Genomic DNA, 19,577 nt, shown 5'->3' on the forward strand with positions numbered 1-19,577 from the left:
ATGTACACATACGTACATGTACTTGTGGTATTGCACAAGTGGCATGTACCGGTACATAGTAGTTTATGTTGTGTATTGTTATTGTTAGGTTGATGGCGCATATAGCCAGTTCTGGTGCATATAGGTTGTTGTAGGACGTGTGGTAGTGTATATTTCATGACTGCACCCAATGGCTCATTTGCCTTGGTTTGCCCTTCAGCAAAACACAGAGGACCTTGTACATGGTCATTCTTCCCAGAAGTCCATCATGCTCTCTTAAAGTTCAGCAGGTGGGTGAAGATCATGTGCGTACATGCATATATTCTTCTCCATATTACCTCATGGGCCTAGATTTTACTGCTTAGGATTTGCTTTTTTCCTCAGTTGTCAGATCAAGGGTGGTTTATGGTTTATGGTCAAGGACGATTCCAGCTGCTGCACAAACCATGATTGATAGGAAGTTCCTCATTGCATCGCTCAGCTGGTATCTAATAATATCCGCAGGTATATCTACCATGTGAAACCCATGTGATTGGCTTTATCTGTGCGATACTGCTGACTGTTAATGATTCATGAATATTCACCACATGGGGTCCCTGATGTTTGAGGGAGAGTTAATCATGGCTCAGTTGGTAATAAGACCATACCGGCAGCTTGTCATGCCCTAATTGGGTAGCTGAGTGAGTCAGCATGTTGTGATTGGTTGCCATACTTTGCTGCATACATACCAGTACATGCACATGTACACTGCACATTTTCTCTATTACAAAGTGGGAACCAGGGATCGACAATATCAGTGGGACACTTGGTTGAAGACTGAAGGAAGGGATCAATATACACATACCCGTAGGTGTTACATAGCTTCATGTATTAGTTGAATTTGTTCCAACTGCATATGTGATCATTTGAACCATTAAAACTTCATTATAATGTTATCTGACTGTTAGAAATAGACCTTTCAGTTTTCAAAAGGTGCACTCAAGTGATTAACCCCCAGTATTGCAGTCATTCAACTACCTGTGTTGGATATTCAGCATGTACATGTAGTGGAAGGGTAGGGGTACCCCGGGCTGTCCATGTGATAGCCAGTAGCTAATCACATGTCTAGAACTGTTATAAATAACACCCCTGCTAGAATGGATAGTTCCATATTTATTTGAGTAATTCACCGGTCAAACTTTCAACCAAACTTTGAACACATTAAACTAAAAACTATTGACAGCATACATGGGGTGCATAACAAAAACAATGTTTTCCTTCATAATACAAATGTTTTATTGAATGTGATGATTTTTCCCTCAATAATTGTCATATTGTCAGTGATATTAACTACATGTACATTATACTAAATGGAAGATTCCATTCAGGACAAGGGATGCATGAGTCCTCTGCTGGCCTTTAGGTGATTCCCCTCTACTCAAGCAATTTAAATCACCCTTTGCACCCATTGTGTGTTCGGAATCAGCTGTTAGTCAGTCCACTCTATGGTCCATTCAAGCATTGAAGAATGCAGTGTTTACCTATGATAAGTAGCCTTTGTTAACCTGTAGTGCTAGAACCTAGTTCTATGGTTGACTGTGGTCCATAGAGGGGCGGATCAGCTGGGATGTGTGTGGGGTTGAGGACCCAAGGAGAGAGACGAAAACAAGCACCACTAATGGGAGCAGAGACCCTCTTCGACCCAGCCCTCCCTTTTGGGAGAAGAATTCTGGTTGTTCTGGGTCTGAAATTGGACAGCATACTGTCTGACTGGTCAGTATTCTCCTCTGTGCCCACAGCCTGATGAAAGTTTTTTCCTCCATGAGAATTGAAGTTAGCAGTGCTTACGGCTGGGCACAACAAGCATCACCGAGTATTCTTAACTGGTATATTCAAGCTGTAATCATTTCAGCACTTGAGAAATAACCTGGAGAGGACACGTGCAGTTGAGGTGCTTTCTTAAGCTGAAATTCATATGTCTAGGTGTGGTTGATTTGTTTGATTTGAATTGTCAGTATCAAAGTTGTCTGGCCCTTCATCATGGTTTTAAGGGTTCATCAGAGGTGGTTACACTTTGCACTCTGCGCCTACAGAACAATGGAAGAATTGTTATCGTTTATCTTGCCACGCTGAGCAAACAGCGGCTGGATCCCAGGGGAGCCAGAAGATCTGCAGGTGTGTATCTTTTTCAGTATTAGCTGGGGGAAGCTTAGTCCTAGAGGGTTGATGAGGTGTCATCGCTGGCAAAATTGATAGGAAAACATTTCAGAACAGTTAAGCAGCCTTGCCGGAAATGTCAACAAGCAAGTTGCAATAAAGTTGTACCTAAATCACCTTGATGAACTCATCAAAGACAGTTTGCTCTGTTGCCAAAATGGGATTCCTCTTCTGCTTTTTGGGAGACTTATATGATATCTTTTCTTCGAATGAATGAGGTGTTCAAGAAGCTTGTACTTGGTTGACTGCGAGCCTCTCAGGAATGAATACAGAGCTGTGTGTTGTTGCATTCAAGGCAACTTTGTGTGGCAAACGCTCACATTGCTGAGGTTCAGTGCTCGGTCATGTCGGTAGTTGACCACTTTTTGAACCCTGAGATGTCCGATGTTTTGAGACAGTCTTGAGTGATACATGATGCACTCACAATGAGGGGTGACATGGCCCATTAAGTTTAACAGCCAGAGGTGAAAAAAGATGGGATAAGTTGGTAACTCCCTCACTGAATGTCCCCAGCGTGAATTCTACAGGAATCGCCACCGGAATCAGCTTCATTCGTGTGAGAGAGCAGAGATGATGACGGTTTATCAGTACCAATTGGTACATCTTCATCAAACACCATCTTGGTTATTTGTCTCCTGCTGACAGCATGTACTTTAATTTTGCGTACCGGTAGTTTTGAGTTTCATAATGGACAATTTGCAGTTCACTGACAAATTCAGACTTACTGAGTTGTGGCCCCAAAGATATTGAGAGGGGGAGCAATGCTACCTTGAATTTCAAAGTGGCGTCATGGATCAACTGATCTGAAACCTGTCAGTTAAGCTGCTCGGTCTCATTCATACTGGTAGCACCAGTGAAGCTGCACAGAAACATCAATGGTCAATGCATCTACATGTAGCATGCCAGTTGTCACCCAGAATTCATCTGGGTCTGCACCCCGGAATGGCCTGCGACGCAATTCAAGTTTCTCAAGTCTGTGTTCATACACGAAACGGTCATTCAAACGGTTACTCAGCCTAGGAGATGAACCCCCTGTTCTAGTTGAGGTAAGGCTTCTGTTCAATTGTGCTGGACTTATTATTTTATAGATCAGTTTTGAATTCAGGATTATCATAAATGAAAGGTAACAGTTAGGTTTAATATATGGTAGGTTTTACCAGATACTGTAAGATATTTTTCTTTCCATTTCATAAAATTGAATATTCAAATTCATCCAAGACCAATTTTATTTGATATTGAAAAAATTATCTTAGTTGCATACCATTCAATTCAAAGTTTGGTCACCACCACTGAACACTGTGTCAAGAAATTTGTTATTACAAATCATATTAGTCTAAGCTGTTGCTGAATGCAGATATCAAATTTAGCTTGTATCAATCAGTTTATACCTGTTGCTAAGTAAATTAATCTTGTGTGTACCCTACCAGTACGTCCTCAAGAACACGGATCAGTAATACCTAATAATTCTGAAAATTCTGAAATTTTGAATTTCTTTTGCTCTCATTTCAGTTTTTCATTGTGGACCATGCAGTTGTAGAATATTCCTTTCAGTATGATACGGTATTTTATTAAGTCCCTCATCAATTATGTTAATCTTTAACATTTGCATTTTTAAATCAGCTAGTTAAGAAAAGATAATTGAGGTAAATAGCATGGTTCAAGAGGCCCATACAGAGATCAGTTGATATAAGTCTCACAAGTCTAGTACCGGTAAACACTTTAAAAATGTTATTTTTGGATCTAATAGTTTTCTTTCTTGCTTTTGTTAACCGGTCAGCCCATGGTTCAACACGATATTCATGAAGTTTCAGACATACGCTGACTTTTGCCTACATTACGTGACTTTTTAAAGAGGCTTTCAACTCCCTTGTTTTGTTTTTGATGATAAACAAGATTTCTTAGGGGGCCCTTTTAAATGTGATATCTGTCTGATTGGAGTCCAAAGGTTTTCAAAGTGGTTAAAAAAATGACCTACCGGTATTCGTGCCAGAATTATGTGAAGGCAATGTAATCGGAACAATGTGTGTTCATGTTGCTTATTAATGATTAACATGGAAGGTGAAAACGGGGAAAACAACTTGTTCCAAAGGTGTCGTGATATTGGAAACAGTTCGCCAAGTGTTTTCTTAATCAAAGAGTTAATACATGTACCTTAGCTTTATGATTAAATCATGACTATGTGGTAGGAGGTACAAACTGCCACATGATTCAGTCACTTTGTGGTAACTTGCCTAATGCGGATTAGAACTTCAGTGTTGTGACTGTGAGTCAAGTGTTGTTTGTCTCCATAAGGGGTACGTACAATGGTCCAGCTAGCCTATTTTTGGAATCCCCAGTTTGGATTGATTTTTTTTGCTGGACCGTTAATTTGCCCTTACTTGTGGGTGGAAGCATTCTTTACTTGCATTATTGAGAGAAACCTCTCTAGTTATATGGGCAGTTTATATCTGTGCTTAGCCATGGTATTTGTGCGTTGGAGGAAATTGTAGTAATTTTTTTCAATTACTTGACTCATTCAACTTGGGATGAAATAAATTTCACTTCTCCCAAATAATTCATTTGGTCATTGCTTCCTTGAGAAAGTCATAATACCGTGATTGAACAAGAACAGGTGCATCACGTCTTGCTCGCTGCTATTCATGTGGTTTTTTCGTTCTCCCTCAGGAACAAACAGGTTTGAGATACACCTTTGGCAACTGCATGTATTTGAACGTACAAATCTTAGTTAATTGGTGCATCATAAAATAACAACCCTCCCATGTTCCACTACACCCATACTCATCATGATATGTATTATACATGTAACACACCTCATGTTGGTACTTTATCCTGCTGGACTGAAATACGGTCAAGTTGAGTCAACGTATACAGGCATCAGCGTGGACTTGTGTCTAGACACTGCATTCGTGTAAATTTCAAGTATCACTGACATGACAAGACCAGTGAATCTCAACTTGAAACTGGATCTGGGGAAAGTAAAAGCATCAATTCCCTTATTTGTTTAATTGCCTTAGGAGTTAATACATGTAGTTGAATTTAAATGGTTTAGAGCCATAACAGCCTGAAAAGTTTCTTTTCATATTCTATATTTTAAACAAAGTTACAGGTACGTTATAATTTGGTTACTGGTGCACATCCATGCCCCCTCACATATGTGAGGTGTATTTTCCTTTGATATACAGTACAGGTATTCCTGTTTCCCTTTTTCTACAAATGTCCTATTACCCTTGGCCTTCAGCCTCAGGAAATACAGACTTGTACATGTAAGACCCTTTTCTAGTCATTCATAGTGCCTCAGGGTGGATATGTTGACATGCACTAGGGACCTCATATATCAGTCAGTACATGTAGAATAATAAACTGCCTGTTAATTGAATGCCAAGTCCCTTTATTAGAATAATGGTGTAAAAACCCTGGCATTTTGCCATTGTCTGCTCTTCAAGGTTAAACTAATTAATGTACATGTATGTATGTATCTCACAATGCTGTATATACCTGCATGAATTTACATGTTGGGATATATATGTAGTAACAACAGTTAATTAACATAACCAGTTGTGCGGTGGGTGAAGCATTCTGAGGCATTTCAGGTCACCCATTTCTTCATTTCTGAGTGGTTAAGGAAATCTGACCCCTTGACCGGAATTAATACACATACATGTATGCAGTTCCTAATTGTAAATCTTTGAATTTTTCTCCAGTGGAAATGCAAATGGTGATTGCAGTTAAAGCACACAGTTTTTCTTTTTATTGTGATGCATGCAGTACTGCCTTCATTTTTATTGTGATGTTAATAAATGCATGTCAATCGAGTGAACTGATGCCATGTTTTATAGATGTAGAAAATGTATTGTTTAATGGGGTTTTTTAGTAAAAGAATTTATGACACCCCCCAAATTAGTGCCAGCTTTCTGAAATTCAACTGTGGGCCTAACCAACCATTGGGATTATGAGGCTTTGACAATCAGTCCTGAAAGATCAGATCTTATCTTTCAATTAGAGTTCTACCATACATTTTGTTTATTTCACCATAAAGTGATGTATAGGATAGTTTTGGTGCACCATGAGGTGAGTACCATCCCAACTTTGTACACACGATTCATCAGTTCGTGGTGCAACAGCCATCTACAATATGTCACTTCGTGGTACAACCGATGAATTGAATTCATGAAGATCAAGCAAGGAAGAAATCTCATTGACTGCATGTTGTTATGGATGAAACGTGCATCAGAACAATTTTTAATGTCGCCACCAATAATCATACACAACACATGCAAAGAGTGTACACGAACATATACATGCACACGTATGGAGCAGCTACGTTATGACTGATCACTCCCCAGCGTGCATACCGTACCTGTACCACCCACGGCAAGCCTTGTACATGTACATTTGTTTCAGTTCCAGAGATGACATATATTGATTTAACCAATGCCAGCTTTTCATTTGACTTGCATTTCCCGGGCACCATCCCTGATAAAGAAGATCACATTCTGGAAATCTCCGGCTGCCTATGTGCATGCGTTGCTGTTTTTCTGTTTTGATTCTTTTTCCTGCATGGTCCATATTAAGGAAGGAGGCGGTACAATTGATTATATATGTGCAAGCATAGCATACCTTGTTTTTTTCAGGTAAAACTTGTCAAAACATTTAATTTAAGGTCCGTATTTTGCAAGTCACACTTTTGCCTTCAGAGAAAAGTTTTTTTTTTCTCCAAAAAATGCACATCTGGAAAGACATCACAGTGGATTAACCTGACGGTTTCATGATTTATTTAATGCAGTAAGCAGGGAACCTCACTAAATTCAATGAATTCTTTCTTCTGTGCACTCGTGATTTCATTTGTGTAAATTATCCATTTCATTTCCGAATCATCACAGGATGATGAATTTCCTAGTGCTAGCACAACTCTGTTGATAATTGAGTTCTACCATAGTTTGCCTGAGGTTGAACCGAAATACGTATAGTAGTCCCGTTTGGCTCTCAGACTTTGTTTTGTGTGTGTGTGTTTTTCTTAGTTACCGATTTGTCTGATCTGAAGTTGTTGTTTAAGTCAGCATAGTTTTGATAAGATATGCATAATTGATTTGGGTGGGTTTAGCTTGCTGAAGTGTAATTATCTTTTGTCATTTGTAGTGCCTAATAGCCTCGGCAGTAGGTAGGTTTCTAGTCAAGGTTAAAGATGTTGGAGGGTAGAAGGAAAAAACACTATGCCCAACAGGAGGCACATATAATTACATCAATAAACGAAATGATTTTGGGAATGCAAAACTGATGGATTTTGATTGAGCATTTCGGATTCAAAGGATAGTTTAGGTGGAGTTACATTAGCCTGAAGGAAGATCAGATATGAAATGTTATGGGCCAGTATATGGGAAGGAATGGGGAAGGTTGTGTACGCAACTATACCACAGATAGATTGTAATTTATATACTCCCACCTTGGCTTAAATTGGATGCAAATTAAAAGTGCAGTGAAGGATACAAATGATGAATGGTTGAATTTTTGTCTCTGTAGTCACTGATGAAGTTACAAGTCATTTCATGACGTGAAAGGTGAGTGTGGGGACTGTGTGCTGGGTTCAGGCATGCGATCGCCTGGCAGTTGACATTCCTGCAGGCTCCTAACAAGTTCCGTAAATTCCGGTGGCCAGTGAACATTGCTGATTCGAGAGATACCCATGTGAGAAGATGGTGTCGCAGACCGCAATACTGCAGCTTTAACTTCCCCAAAAAAAAGGAAGTCTGTTTGATGGGCACTTTTTGAGTTATTAACTGCTGTGGAATTAATGACAGGCTATGGTCAAAAGGGGATTCATATGAATGCTGACTGCTTGTATGTACAGTACACGTAGTATGCATGTTCACAGTGTAGGCTTCACAGGAAGGTACAGGTGAGACTGCCCGCAGCTGTTGAAGTAATTTCCAGAGTGTCTCCAGTTATCGAGAGGCTTGTACTAGAAGTCAGAATTTCATATCCAGTCATTCATTTTCTCCATTTTCTAAAAGTGCCCATAGAAGTGCGGGTAGGGGTTGAAACGTGGGTGAGGAATGCTTTACCTAAGGTTGTTTTGAAATTGTCCACAGAGATGAGGTCCTACGGGCACTTACAATCTTTTCATGCTGTACAATCCATTGCTCAGTACTGTAAAAAAATGAAACCCAGAAGACATAAAAATGAAATACAACTAGGTCTACTGCAACTGAAATACATAGGTATTAATAATAAACAGCTAGCACGGGCCTACAATTCTTGCCGTCAATATTGTCTTAAAACTTCAGTTCTGACATTGTAAGAAGTATTGATTTTTTTTTTTCAAGCCAGCATTTAAACACATTAATAACACCTGTCAGTCCACAATTATGTATAGGTTTTATCCATAATCCTGTGTGTACACAAACCAAAAAGGTGTCTAATTAATTCCTCCCTTTTCTGACCAACTGTGCGGGCACAATTGCATTTAGTTTGATTGGAGCCAGTCATCTTCCTTTAAACAAAGAAGGAAAATCAATACCAGCCGACTGTTTTTGTCGCACGTGCTCTGGGGACTTCTGTCTTCACTTCTGCAGGGCGATGAGGAAGTCTTGAGATGCCCCTTTCAAATGGCATTAGGGGATTAAGGGGGTTGTGAAGAAAATTCAGGTTCAGTTATAGATGTCAGTTGGTGTTGTTGAGATGGGCTTCGGGAGACTTGGGGAAATTAAAAAGAAAAAAAACACAAAGGAAATGGAAACTTGGAAATGGCTCAATGTTAAAACCCAAACCCACAGGCTGTATGAAAGATTACATGTGTGTGAACAGTGGAGGATTCAGGAATTTCAGCATTAAAATTGCATTGTGAGCTTTGACCTGAGGGGTGTAGCCAGCTTCAAGATAGAGGGGATGTCCAACAGGAGTCCCAGTAGTACTTGTGTGTAAGGACACATTCCTGTATTGATGCGGTACAGTTCGGGTACCCCCTGTTTGAACTAAAGCGTCGTTTCCACACACTTTACCAATTTAATAAATGAAGCTTCTTTCTTAGCAAAACTGCTAGCACAGGAGTTGGGTTGAGTTTGATGGGATGGGGGATTTTTTACACATGTATACCAGTACATTATGTGTAGTACATGTACATGTTTGTTAAACATGGACACTGGATCCCGATCACACTCTCTGGGTATATGTCATAATAGGAACACTGTTGTGAAACAGTTAATGCTCATTTGCTAATAGGATTTTGTTGAGTGATTAACTTGAGCTTAAATTAGTAAAAGGATCTGAAATGGTGTAGAAGCCTAGTAATTACACCAATCATCCTATTATTTGAAGCCTGTTCAGACCTGTAATTGGATGATGCTGGGTACAAGGGGGAGGAAATTAATTTGCATTGACGAACTCAGAGGTAATCGCTGTGCAAATTGCAAAGGTCACTGAATCTTACAACTCTAAAAATGTAACGAGTTTCCTCAATTGTCCACAGTGCTGCTGAAAATGTCATCCGATTCTCTTGCGTGTACAACTACCATAAAATGCATGGGTATTTTCGGAAATTACTATGTTTAATACACAATTACATGTACCGGTACTTGCAAGGTACCATGTGACCTTTTCACAGTCTGATCACTGTAACTTCCCTACATTTGAACATATGAGTTATGCTGCAATAATTAAGACTTGCAGTTGCATCATGGAAACAGTTGTCAATGATGATGCATTTAAATAAACAGCAATTCTGTTGTTTGCTGTACCCGACCAGGGTATTGCATCCACTTGTTTTTTCTTTTGTTTGGTGAGAACAATAAGGCTAAGATTTAACTTACGTGTAGCTCAGAAAACCAAGTATGTATGTTTAATGCTTCAAATGAAATACCTTCATTTGACTACACAGTTTTAAGGTTTTCAGCAATGAATAGTGAGAATGTTGTGGTATGAGTACTTGTTAACCTTCCATTCTTAATTAAAAAAAAAATGTTTAATCTATTCTACCCCGCATTGACATTTTCTCAGAAAACCAAGTATCAGCGTGGGGCTTTCTGCATTCAGGAAACCCATTACAATATTTTTATGCATTCCAAAGAGAATGATTCAAACAAATTTTTGTCCTTATAGGTTGTCTGTCAAGTGATTGATCTGTGCTGATACCTGTGTTACAAAACAATTAAAAAGCCACAAAGTTTTGGATAAACCTTGCAGTCAGATAAGGGAGTTTGTTGAGGTCAACTCAGAAGCTTTGTTTTGGCTGCCGCTGATGTCAGCCGCAGAGCCAATGTTGGACTTCAAGATAGATAAATGTCATTTGTGACCCAACTTGCGTAGATAATAAATATAACGACTGTTTTATTTTTATCACAAGCTGTGCTGGTCTATAATCATAGACAGGTAGTGTTTTCATCATCGTTCTGGTGACTGGCCTGTGTGTGTAGTTACCATTCAGTAGAGCTCCGACACCCACTGAATGGACATACAAAGTGTGCCCTTATGGTTAGTCTGGTTGTGAATCATCAGCAAGTAACAGGCTTGCCTGAGCGAATATTGTGGAGCACATTGAAGTCCACTCCAGAGCTACATTTACATGTACATGTACACATGCACCATGAAAAGAGATTAGAGTGGGTGTTCATCATTGTGCTGGTGCTGTGGGCAGAAAGCTTCCCTGTATACCAAGTGGACATTATCAGTGCCCTCCTGGCTGCTTTGTGTGCCCTGAAGTTCTTTGATCGCCATTGAAGTCAAAAAGTCATTGTCAGAATGTCTTCTCTTCTAGAAGCTTCTCACTCTGCATCATTTAGTTTGTTTCCGTGGTCAGCAGATGATGATTACACCTTGTTGGAGGTACATGTAAAAGTAAAAATATATCTAAGGGGTGTTGTTTGTTTTTGTCTGTTATAATGAGAAAACAAAAATGGCCACAAAGTTGATACAATTAATCAGTTTATATTTTTACTTTAGAAAAGGAATCAGTTTACAAAAGATTGTAGGTTTTTTTATTTTGGTGTTTTATTTTTGTTTTTTTAAATTCATTTTAGCCTAGATGATCCTGGCTTGTTCTGTTCTATAAGGTCTCCATACGTGTACATGTATTATATACATTTGGGCAAGATTAGTATATTATTCTTGTGGGATTTCACAGAGTGTAAATTGAAAAGCATTTATATCATTTATAATATAAACGTACATATAGGTCCGTGTGCCTCTCGTAATACATGCACCACACTTTTTGTATAATGCAAGTTTTTGATGATCTTTCAACTGCACTGGAGATCTTTATGTACTGAGATGGTGCTGTATTTGTGTGTATGTAACGCATATCATCCTTGGATTTTGGTAGAAAGAAAGCCTGTGGAGAATATGTGCTTGGAAAATTGAGTTTGATTCGATTATGTCATGCACAGTGTGTGTACGTGCCTCAGAAATGGTAGCTACTGATTAGAGTCTGCAGTGCAAAATTCATGATCCCGCAAATGTCCTGAAGGGTCCCACTCTGCCTCAGGAGGTTCAGCATAGAGCAACTGCCTTCCAACACGATACGGGGGTTTTAAAGAATCCGGATACAATAGAAAGCCCTGTTGCCAATGCAAAATAACCAAGGGACAAGTTCCTGTGTATCTGCCACTGGAGATCAAAGCAAAGGCACAGCAGTCGCTCATTTAAACCCAATGATGTTAATTCACTTGTGCAGCTGTCGTTACTCCCTCCAGCAAGCGCAAATATTAGCTTCATTGATCTTCCATTATTCTTTCTCTATGATGAGCCAAGGATATCTTTCCCTACGAAAATCGTCAAGAGTAGTTCAAGGCGTAATGTCTACAGCCTTCAGTCTTTCTTATCTCTTTCGGACAAAATCAATGGCACAGTTCTATGAAGTGGTGTACATGTACTACTTGAATAAACACCAAAGGTACATGTAACTCAAAACAAGTATATCATATCTTGCTAAAGCATGTTGTGGTATTTCTGTACTGATGCTGGTACATGTTTTCGTTTGAATTAAGATTGAGCTGAAACAGATTCCGTTGTGCTAGTGCTTGTCTTTTTTGTCCTTTTTGTCTTTGTACTTTCGACACATAAAAACGGGTGTAATTTTCAGGGTGTTTTTTTATATCATGGATTTTGAATGAAGCATTGTGTAACTTATGTCTGGTTTTTAATGGCATTTGTCAATTTACTCAGTTTTATGAAGGTTCGTTGAAATTAAAGCAGGTCTGAAAGAGATCAAAGTAGAAACTCCAGTATAGCATCATCTTTTGATGAGTACAGCTTCATTCGGCCTAGAGTAAGATGAAAGTACTCTGCACTGAGCTGAAAGGTACTGAGGCTATGTCTAGAACTGAGACTGTATGTACATGTACATGTATTTGTCTGAGCAGTAGGCACCTGCAGTCACATGCATCCTGTCAGGATGTGAGGTCAGCACATTCTCAGAGAAGCAGATGACCCCCTTGCTTGTTCGGGTTTTAAAGCTCATATTGTAGTCATCACCCACATTCTCATGCAATACTAGTACAAGCACATCATGTCATGTCATCAGCGCAGAAGATTGCGTTTGAGATATAAGCAAAACCCCAACTTGCACTGACTTGTAGAACATTTACAGGTCTTGCCATAAATACCTGCAGTATGAATGTAACTTTGTAATGAATGTACATTTGCCCCTCAAATATGAATAACCTTGGGAACGAATTAACACTGACTGGAACTTTGTACTGTTGACTAATAATGTTGATGGATGTTATACAATTTTCATACAAAAGCTAAACTATTTATTTGACAAATGTATACTTTATAAGAGAGTTACCGTAGAACATCACTTATAAATACTAATGTTAATTCATGGATGATGGCGCTATTAAAATCTATAAGGCAGAAACGAACATTATATAAACAATATCTCAGTAATTCTACGGATACCAGTAAGCATAAATATGTTAGATATAAGAACAAACTGCAATTAGAATGTCTGAGTGACACCTGGGCATTATACAGGGCAATCTGGAACCAATCCAGAATACACATTGGTACATGTACAGACATCTTTTCATCCTCTGACTGGAGGCAGTGCACATCTACGTGCACATGTATTACCTGTAAATACACTTGTATCTCTCCCGCCTGGAAAAGCAAGAACTAATACATGTACATGCATGTCTTACCTGATTTCACAAAATGACTTGGCAGTCACCAGAGCTTCTTTGAATAAAAGGCCTCAAAAGGAATCTTACACATTGTATACATGTGAAAACCAATTGGATATCCCTTGATGTTGTTCACACAAGTAATGCCCATTCTCAATAGGATGCCAAATTGAGTGATATACCCTGCTAATCAAAACAAACAGTTCACTTTACTCTTTCTAATGCATACTAAACCAAAAATTCTGAAAATAAACTAGCCTCAAGACTATTAAAGTTTGTTGCATTCGGTTATGTACATATACAAGCTTATCCAGGAGACTACTGGTGCTTCCCTTCATCAGCTACAAGTTTGGTGTCATGATCTCCTTCAACAAACTACATGTACCGGAACCAGCTTACCGTTTGTTGGACACCATTTAGGTTATTGTCAATTCATTTGTCATATACATGTAAGCATTTAAAGGATTCATGTACAGGTATATTAAGCTTGCATATGTACATGTACGTGCTCATCTTAAGAAAGCTGAAACTTATATTAGTCTGATCATGCAAAACATGTTGGCTTGCCCATGAGACTTCTTCACCTCTGGGTATCAGGTGTATTTCCAGTGTTGTGTTCTCTTTATCAAGCTATTGTAGTGTTCACTCGATACCATGTAGGGCACCATTAATTCAATCATTAATAAACCATTACTGGTAAATGAGTAGATGTACTTGACATGGCAGGCTGCTGCAAGTGGTGTACAGTGCTTTCTTAACGTGTGGACTGAGCTTCCATTAGAGTGTATTAATTATCATTCCCTGCTCGGCTCGAGAGCGAATACATGTAAGTCTCGCGGATGCAAACGATCAGGTTACCAGTGCTGCGCAGCTTGCTGTTCTCCGTGACAGTCTGATATCACTCGGTTTGATTAAACCATGGGGGCCCCAGTCACTTCTTCTAGCTGCTGTAAATAATTTCCCCGAAGAGAATAGATAATCTTTGATCAGAGCACGGTCATTTGCCAAAGAGTTACGAGCTGGTACTTCTGGTTGGAGATGTGTGGGGGTGCCTTCATGCGTTTGGTCCCTCCTGAGCCCTTAAAAAGGTCCCGGCCAGTTGTTTGGATTGTGTGGTACTAAGACGGTGGAGTGTTGAACCTGCCTTTGAGTTTTATTTGCACTCTGGGCACTGATTGCCCCGGTGTAAGTATGGAAGCGCAGCTAGTAAAACTACTCTGTATACCACATCACGTCCAGCAGGCGAGCAGGTGATTTGAGACGCAGGATTCTTGGATTCGAGATGATTTTCATCAGCAATGGCCTGTTGGAATGTGTTCTCTCTTGAGCCAGTTCCCTGCAAGAATGGACGTGAACCTCGGGGGGACTGACGTGGATGTTTCATTGAAAGTTATTTTCTTCATATTTGTCGGATTGTTTGAGATGCATTGTTGAAACTTGTGTTCCATTGCTCAACGTGTTTGATAACGAAGATAGATTTATTACACTGTAATGGGTGCCTTTGATACTCCAAGTGTGGTTGGGCAAACAGGAGAATTCTTGTAGGAGAGTTGAGCTTTTGCAGCTTTAACTGTCCAGGATGTTTTGCTTGTATACTGATTTGGAAGGGCAGCATCGGTTTACAGAGAATGTGTAAAAAAAAAAATCTGTCCTGCTCATTTAGTGTGAAAAATCTCTTTGTATACATGGCTTTCTGCATTGATGAGAGGATGAAAATTCAACAGTAGAACTTCACATTGGTGTTGAATAGACCTTTTGACATTGCCATAAGGAATGAGAGCTGTGCCTTGGGAAGGAATGTTAACTGTCAGCAAACAGGTGTCATGATCAAACACGCATCTGTTGACTTGGAACTGGTTGTGGAGCAATTGCCAGCACAGACGATTCATTCAGCAAACTGGTGAATGGTGGTGTTTGAGCTGTGTGGGGAAATAAATGTTGTTGATTTAAGGCATCTCTGGGGCATGATGGTTGTTTATATTTCTTCAGCATCAGACTCCGCGATTGTGTTAAGAGCCACATGGATATAGCATGGGATGAGAGTTTCTGGTTTGAGGTATGGTATGTTGCTTAAAACATAGAGCCACTTAAATAGCAAACAATTTAACAATTGTGGTGAGAACTTTGTCATTTAACCTTATCATTCTCAAGTTCAGAAAAGAAAGACTAGTAGTAAGAATACATGGGTAATATGCATTGAGCAGAGACTGTACATGTGCATGTATGTGATTTATGAACCAATGCATTGATGTCACTCAGTCACAAATCACACAATCAGTCAGTGAAACATTTTTTTAATGTTGTGTCCTCCTGGTGCATTGGTTCAAGTCAGTTGAAGGGGAGGAAATGGAGTGTAAAATGTACATGAAGTCATAGTTCAGTGGATATTAGTGGCAGTTAAACGTAGTTTAAGAATAAAATCTTAATACACATGTATGTCACTTTCTTTTTTTGGGGGGATATGTAAGTTTTGTGTTATATACCATGGAGATGAAGGTGTTTAAGTTGCCCATCTCAGGCCAATATTTTTTTTTCTGACAAAAACGTAAACCCTTGTGTGCACGTTAAGCAAGTTCTGACATGTTATTTTTGTTCAATCAATTCCTGTCGGTGGTTTCCCTTTAAATTGCAATTCACCCCAAGTACCTGAGACTGCAGTTTGAGGCCGAATGGCAGAGCACCACTCCTGCCTATGAACTGTGAAATCAGCTGTCAGTGTTGATGGAACGCATGTATACGTGCACATTAAGAGCGTGTTTGTAATTTTCTTGGGACAGTACAGAATAGAGTTTTTGAGGAATGCAAGCTTATCATGCTGGCTTTTTAGGGAATCCTATTTAACCTTAAGTGCATGCATTGATTAAGGGAATTTTTTAAGTAGTGCATGTAATTTCAATTTTCAAGTGTCTACCCATGTGCGCCACGTGTTTGGAGTACTTTGAAGGGTATCAGTTAGTTCAGTGATTTGATGCATTACTTTGGTCAGTGGCATCAATCTGTGTTAGAACTTGGGGAGATGGGTAAAGGTGGGGGGGATGACTTGCCCGGCCATGGAAATTTAAAAGGGGGGGAGGGGGCACCATATACACTATATAGGGGGCAGTGTTCATGAGAAAGATGTGCACCTGTAATGTGTATCGAATGCATTCAGAATCTTACATCACAATGGTATATTTATGGCTTTTTGAAATTATTTTCCGTTTTTAGTGATATCGCAAACATTTTAGTCGTTTGGAAATTCTGAAAATTCTTAACAATCTGCTCTAATGTTTTTGCTCATCACAAAAAATTGGGGGGATGATTCAATATCCCATCCCCCCCTCAAAAAGGGGAAGGGGATATATCCCCCCCCCCCGATTTATGCCCATGGTTTTGATTAAAATGGATTCAAGACTAAAATTTTTGGTCCATCATGAGACTAACACCTATGCACCTCAGAAATCAAGTTTTTTTTTAACGATATGGAGCACTTATTGTTGTGCATACTGGGTTCACGTATCACACTTCTTTGAAAGTGACAATGTAGTAGCATGTCAACTAATTATTGACATAAAGTAGGAGTCAACTGGATTCCCTGATTGATTTCTAACAAGATTGGACTGGGCTACTTCCACGCTTTAACAAGATTTGATAATTGAATCATAAACCTGTTAAAGGATTCCCTGGTTGACAGTGTAGTGTCAGTTGCATCAGACCTATAAATATTTCTCTCAATTCCCACAAAATTTTGTCCACAAAAGAAAGCAGTGATTGATAATTAATGCATTTGACATCTGGTTTAATTCAGAGAGCACAGATGTTGAGGCTCATTGTTTTATTCCCACTGATGGTACCGTACATGTAGATTCATGGAACAAATACAGAGGCTGTCCATGTTCAGGAAGCACTCATTTAATAGCAGTTTACCCGCATATGTACATGCAATTGCTCTAGCTCTGTGTCCTGGTCAGCATTGGATTTGTGCTGGGAACAATTGTATTAAATATGGTTGATGTGTAGTATGTCAACTTGTTTGCCACACCGAGCCGTCCAAGCTGGATGATGTATTCCAGAATGTTTGGCCCCAGGACCTGGCGATTGCTGCTAGCTTACCATAGCCTGGTATGGCAAACATTGCAAATTGTCTGTGACTTCTAAATAAATTCTTCCTCTGACAATGCCACTGTCATTTTTTCCTGGAGATAATTTCCAAGAAATCTTGCTTGTGAATATCTTGGAAATTTTGATAGCATATTTAAGAGTCAGGTCTAAATTTGTCTTCTTCTTTTTTGTCTGTTTGTTTCCATGCAAATCTGAAGGGAGGACAGACTGCACTAATGTGTGCTGCCCAGGCTGGTAAACTGGAACTAGTTCAGGAGTTGTTAGACAGAGGAGCGGACATCAAGGCCATAGATGAGGTTGGTGTTTAGAATTTCAAATCGTGTGATATGTTTGATTTTTTCTCTCTTGTTTGAGCATATAGCCTTGCTCTACTTCCCTTTCATAACTCTTCTAGAATTAAATGCAAGTAAATGGACTGGAAAGGAGCATGGGTTCTTAATTCAATAGCTAGTACAATGGCGCTTGTGATGGATCTTTTTGATGGATGTACATGCACAGTGAAAAACAGGAGAGGTCATTTTCGAGCAAGTTCCAAGACAGCGAAGAACCAAATAATTCCAATGCTGCACCAACTAGTATCACTACACTGGTGACAACAAAAAAATATTGCAAAGGATGGTATAGATCAGTTGTGTTTAGACGAGGTGTAATATTGTTAGTGAAAATTAAAACAAAATGAATTGTAATCCAAGCACATTTTTTAAGAAAATGGATTTTATTATTGTTATGCAGTTTTGCACAATTTTGTTTTCCCGTTAAAAGTAAAAAACCACAAACAAAACAGGAGAAAAATAATTTTTTTTTGCTTCAAACAAATGAGGCACTTGCCAGCCTCGTGTAACAAAAAAAAATGCCCACAAATTTCATCACACAATCTGCACAAGCAAAACCACAGTGCTCCAATTATTGGAGCATGTTGCTTCATTTAATAATTTGGAATTTCTGCATGCATAGTTCTAAGGCCGTCTGCATTGGATGCAATCAGAGACCTATTTTGAAAGCGATTCCAAATTAGGTTGCAATCTTTCATTACAATTCCACAGGACAGATGGACGGCCCTTATTTTCGCCTCCAAGGAAGGCCACTTGGACATAGTCAAGGCGCTGCTCACTAAGGGGGCAGAGATTGACCACACAGATGTTGTAAGTATCCCATGCCAACATCGATTGGTAATAGTACACGGCCGTCCTCGTCCATCTGTTTTCTGGTTTAGGTCAATGGAAGCGATGTTTGCCTGCCCTGGTGCATAGCTGTGTTAGAGGCTGTCGGGTTGTCGACATGGTACTTCCCGTGTCTCCCGACATGGCGACCTATATTTTGGGCAGAGATGCCAATCGTGTAAGAGGAGACTCTCTGCCTGCCCATTATCCCTTCAAGAGCATCTTTACTGCTGTTTGTGTGCAGAACCACTCTTAACTAGCAAGATATATGCTGCCTTGTGCCCTCCTCCATTGCCACATCTACCGCATTAGTCTTCACCCAATCTACTTCCTTCTGGTACATGGACAAAAGTCTTTCCTGTTTGTCTTGTTTGAAAATGCATTTGTCTGAGCATTTCTACTGGTACCTTGGCTCGAAAGCCTTTTCAAAATGTTCATCATAAATTCTCTGTAAACAGATTTTGTCTTAGAAGTGATGAATTCATTACATACATGTAGGTTGTAGTGGAGATAGCCTTGACTTGAAAGAAAATTAAATTGATAGATTTCTTGTTTTCTGGTGGATATTATTGGCATTTTGGCTATTCTGTATTCGCGTGTCTACTTGTTTGAGATATGTTCACATATTGCACTCGTAATGCCAATCCACAAGACCCATAGGCACCATACTGGACTTTCAAAGGTTGGTACATAGCCAACTCACTAAAGCTATGTAATACCGGTAATAGAGGGCACATGTGGAGTGATACATATATGCAAAATGCCAATGACTGAGTTTCTACACAGTGTGCATAAATGAGAGGAGCACACCTGAGTGTGGGTAAATGACACAAATGACCCTTATTGGTCTTTTATTATTCTGCACATAGACTGTTGAAGATAGAGGCTGCAGTAGTAACATGTGGAGGCTAGGGACTCAGTGCAAAGACATGTGACAGACATTTGAACTGCATTTGCCTGCATGCACTGGCTTCCTGTGCATAATGGACAGGGTTGTGCACATTCAAATGAAAATATGTTCATACCT

The 19,577-nt window shown here is 39.5% G+C and overlaps 1 protein-coding gene across 11 annotated transcripts in view; it reads left to right on the forward strand.

Annotated features, from left to right (window-relative positions):
- Positions 1-19,577, forward strand: part of kidins220 (kinase D interacting substrate 220) — an 89,881-nt gene that overhangs the window by 33,736 nt on the left and 36,568 nt on the right. For 6 of the 11 annotated variants that reach the window (XM_022254440.2, XM_022254442.2, XM_022254441.2 and 3 more), the window contains 2 exons: positions 17,588-17,686; positions 18,434-18,532. In XM_022254440.2, the coding sequence (XP_022110132.2) occupies positions 17,588-17,686; positions 18,434-18,532 (198 nt within the window). Of the gene's footprint in view, positions 1-1,494; positions 3,222-3,488; positions 4,470-10,557; positions 10,990-14,308; positions 15,346-17,587; positions 17,687-18,433; positions 18,533-19,577 lie in introns of those variants that run through there. The other 5 variants (XM_087132808.1, XM_087132812.1, XM_087132814.1 and 2 more) reach the window with 5 other exon arrangements.

This window comes from Acanthaster planci, linkage group LG02 (genome assembly GCF_054643075.1).
Source record: "Acanthaster planci isolate LZ-2023a linkage group LG02, COTS_SCS, whole genome shotgun sequence".
Classification (NCBI taxonomy): domain Eukaryota; kingdom Metazoa; phylum Echinodermata; class Asteroidea; order Valvatida; family Acanthasteridae; genus Acanthaster; species Acanthaster planci.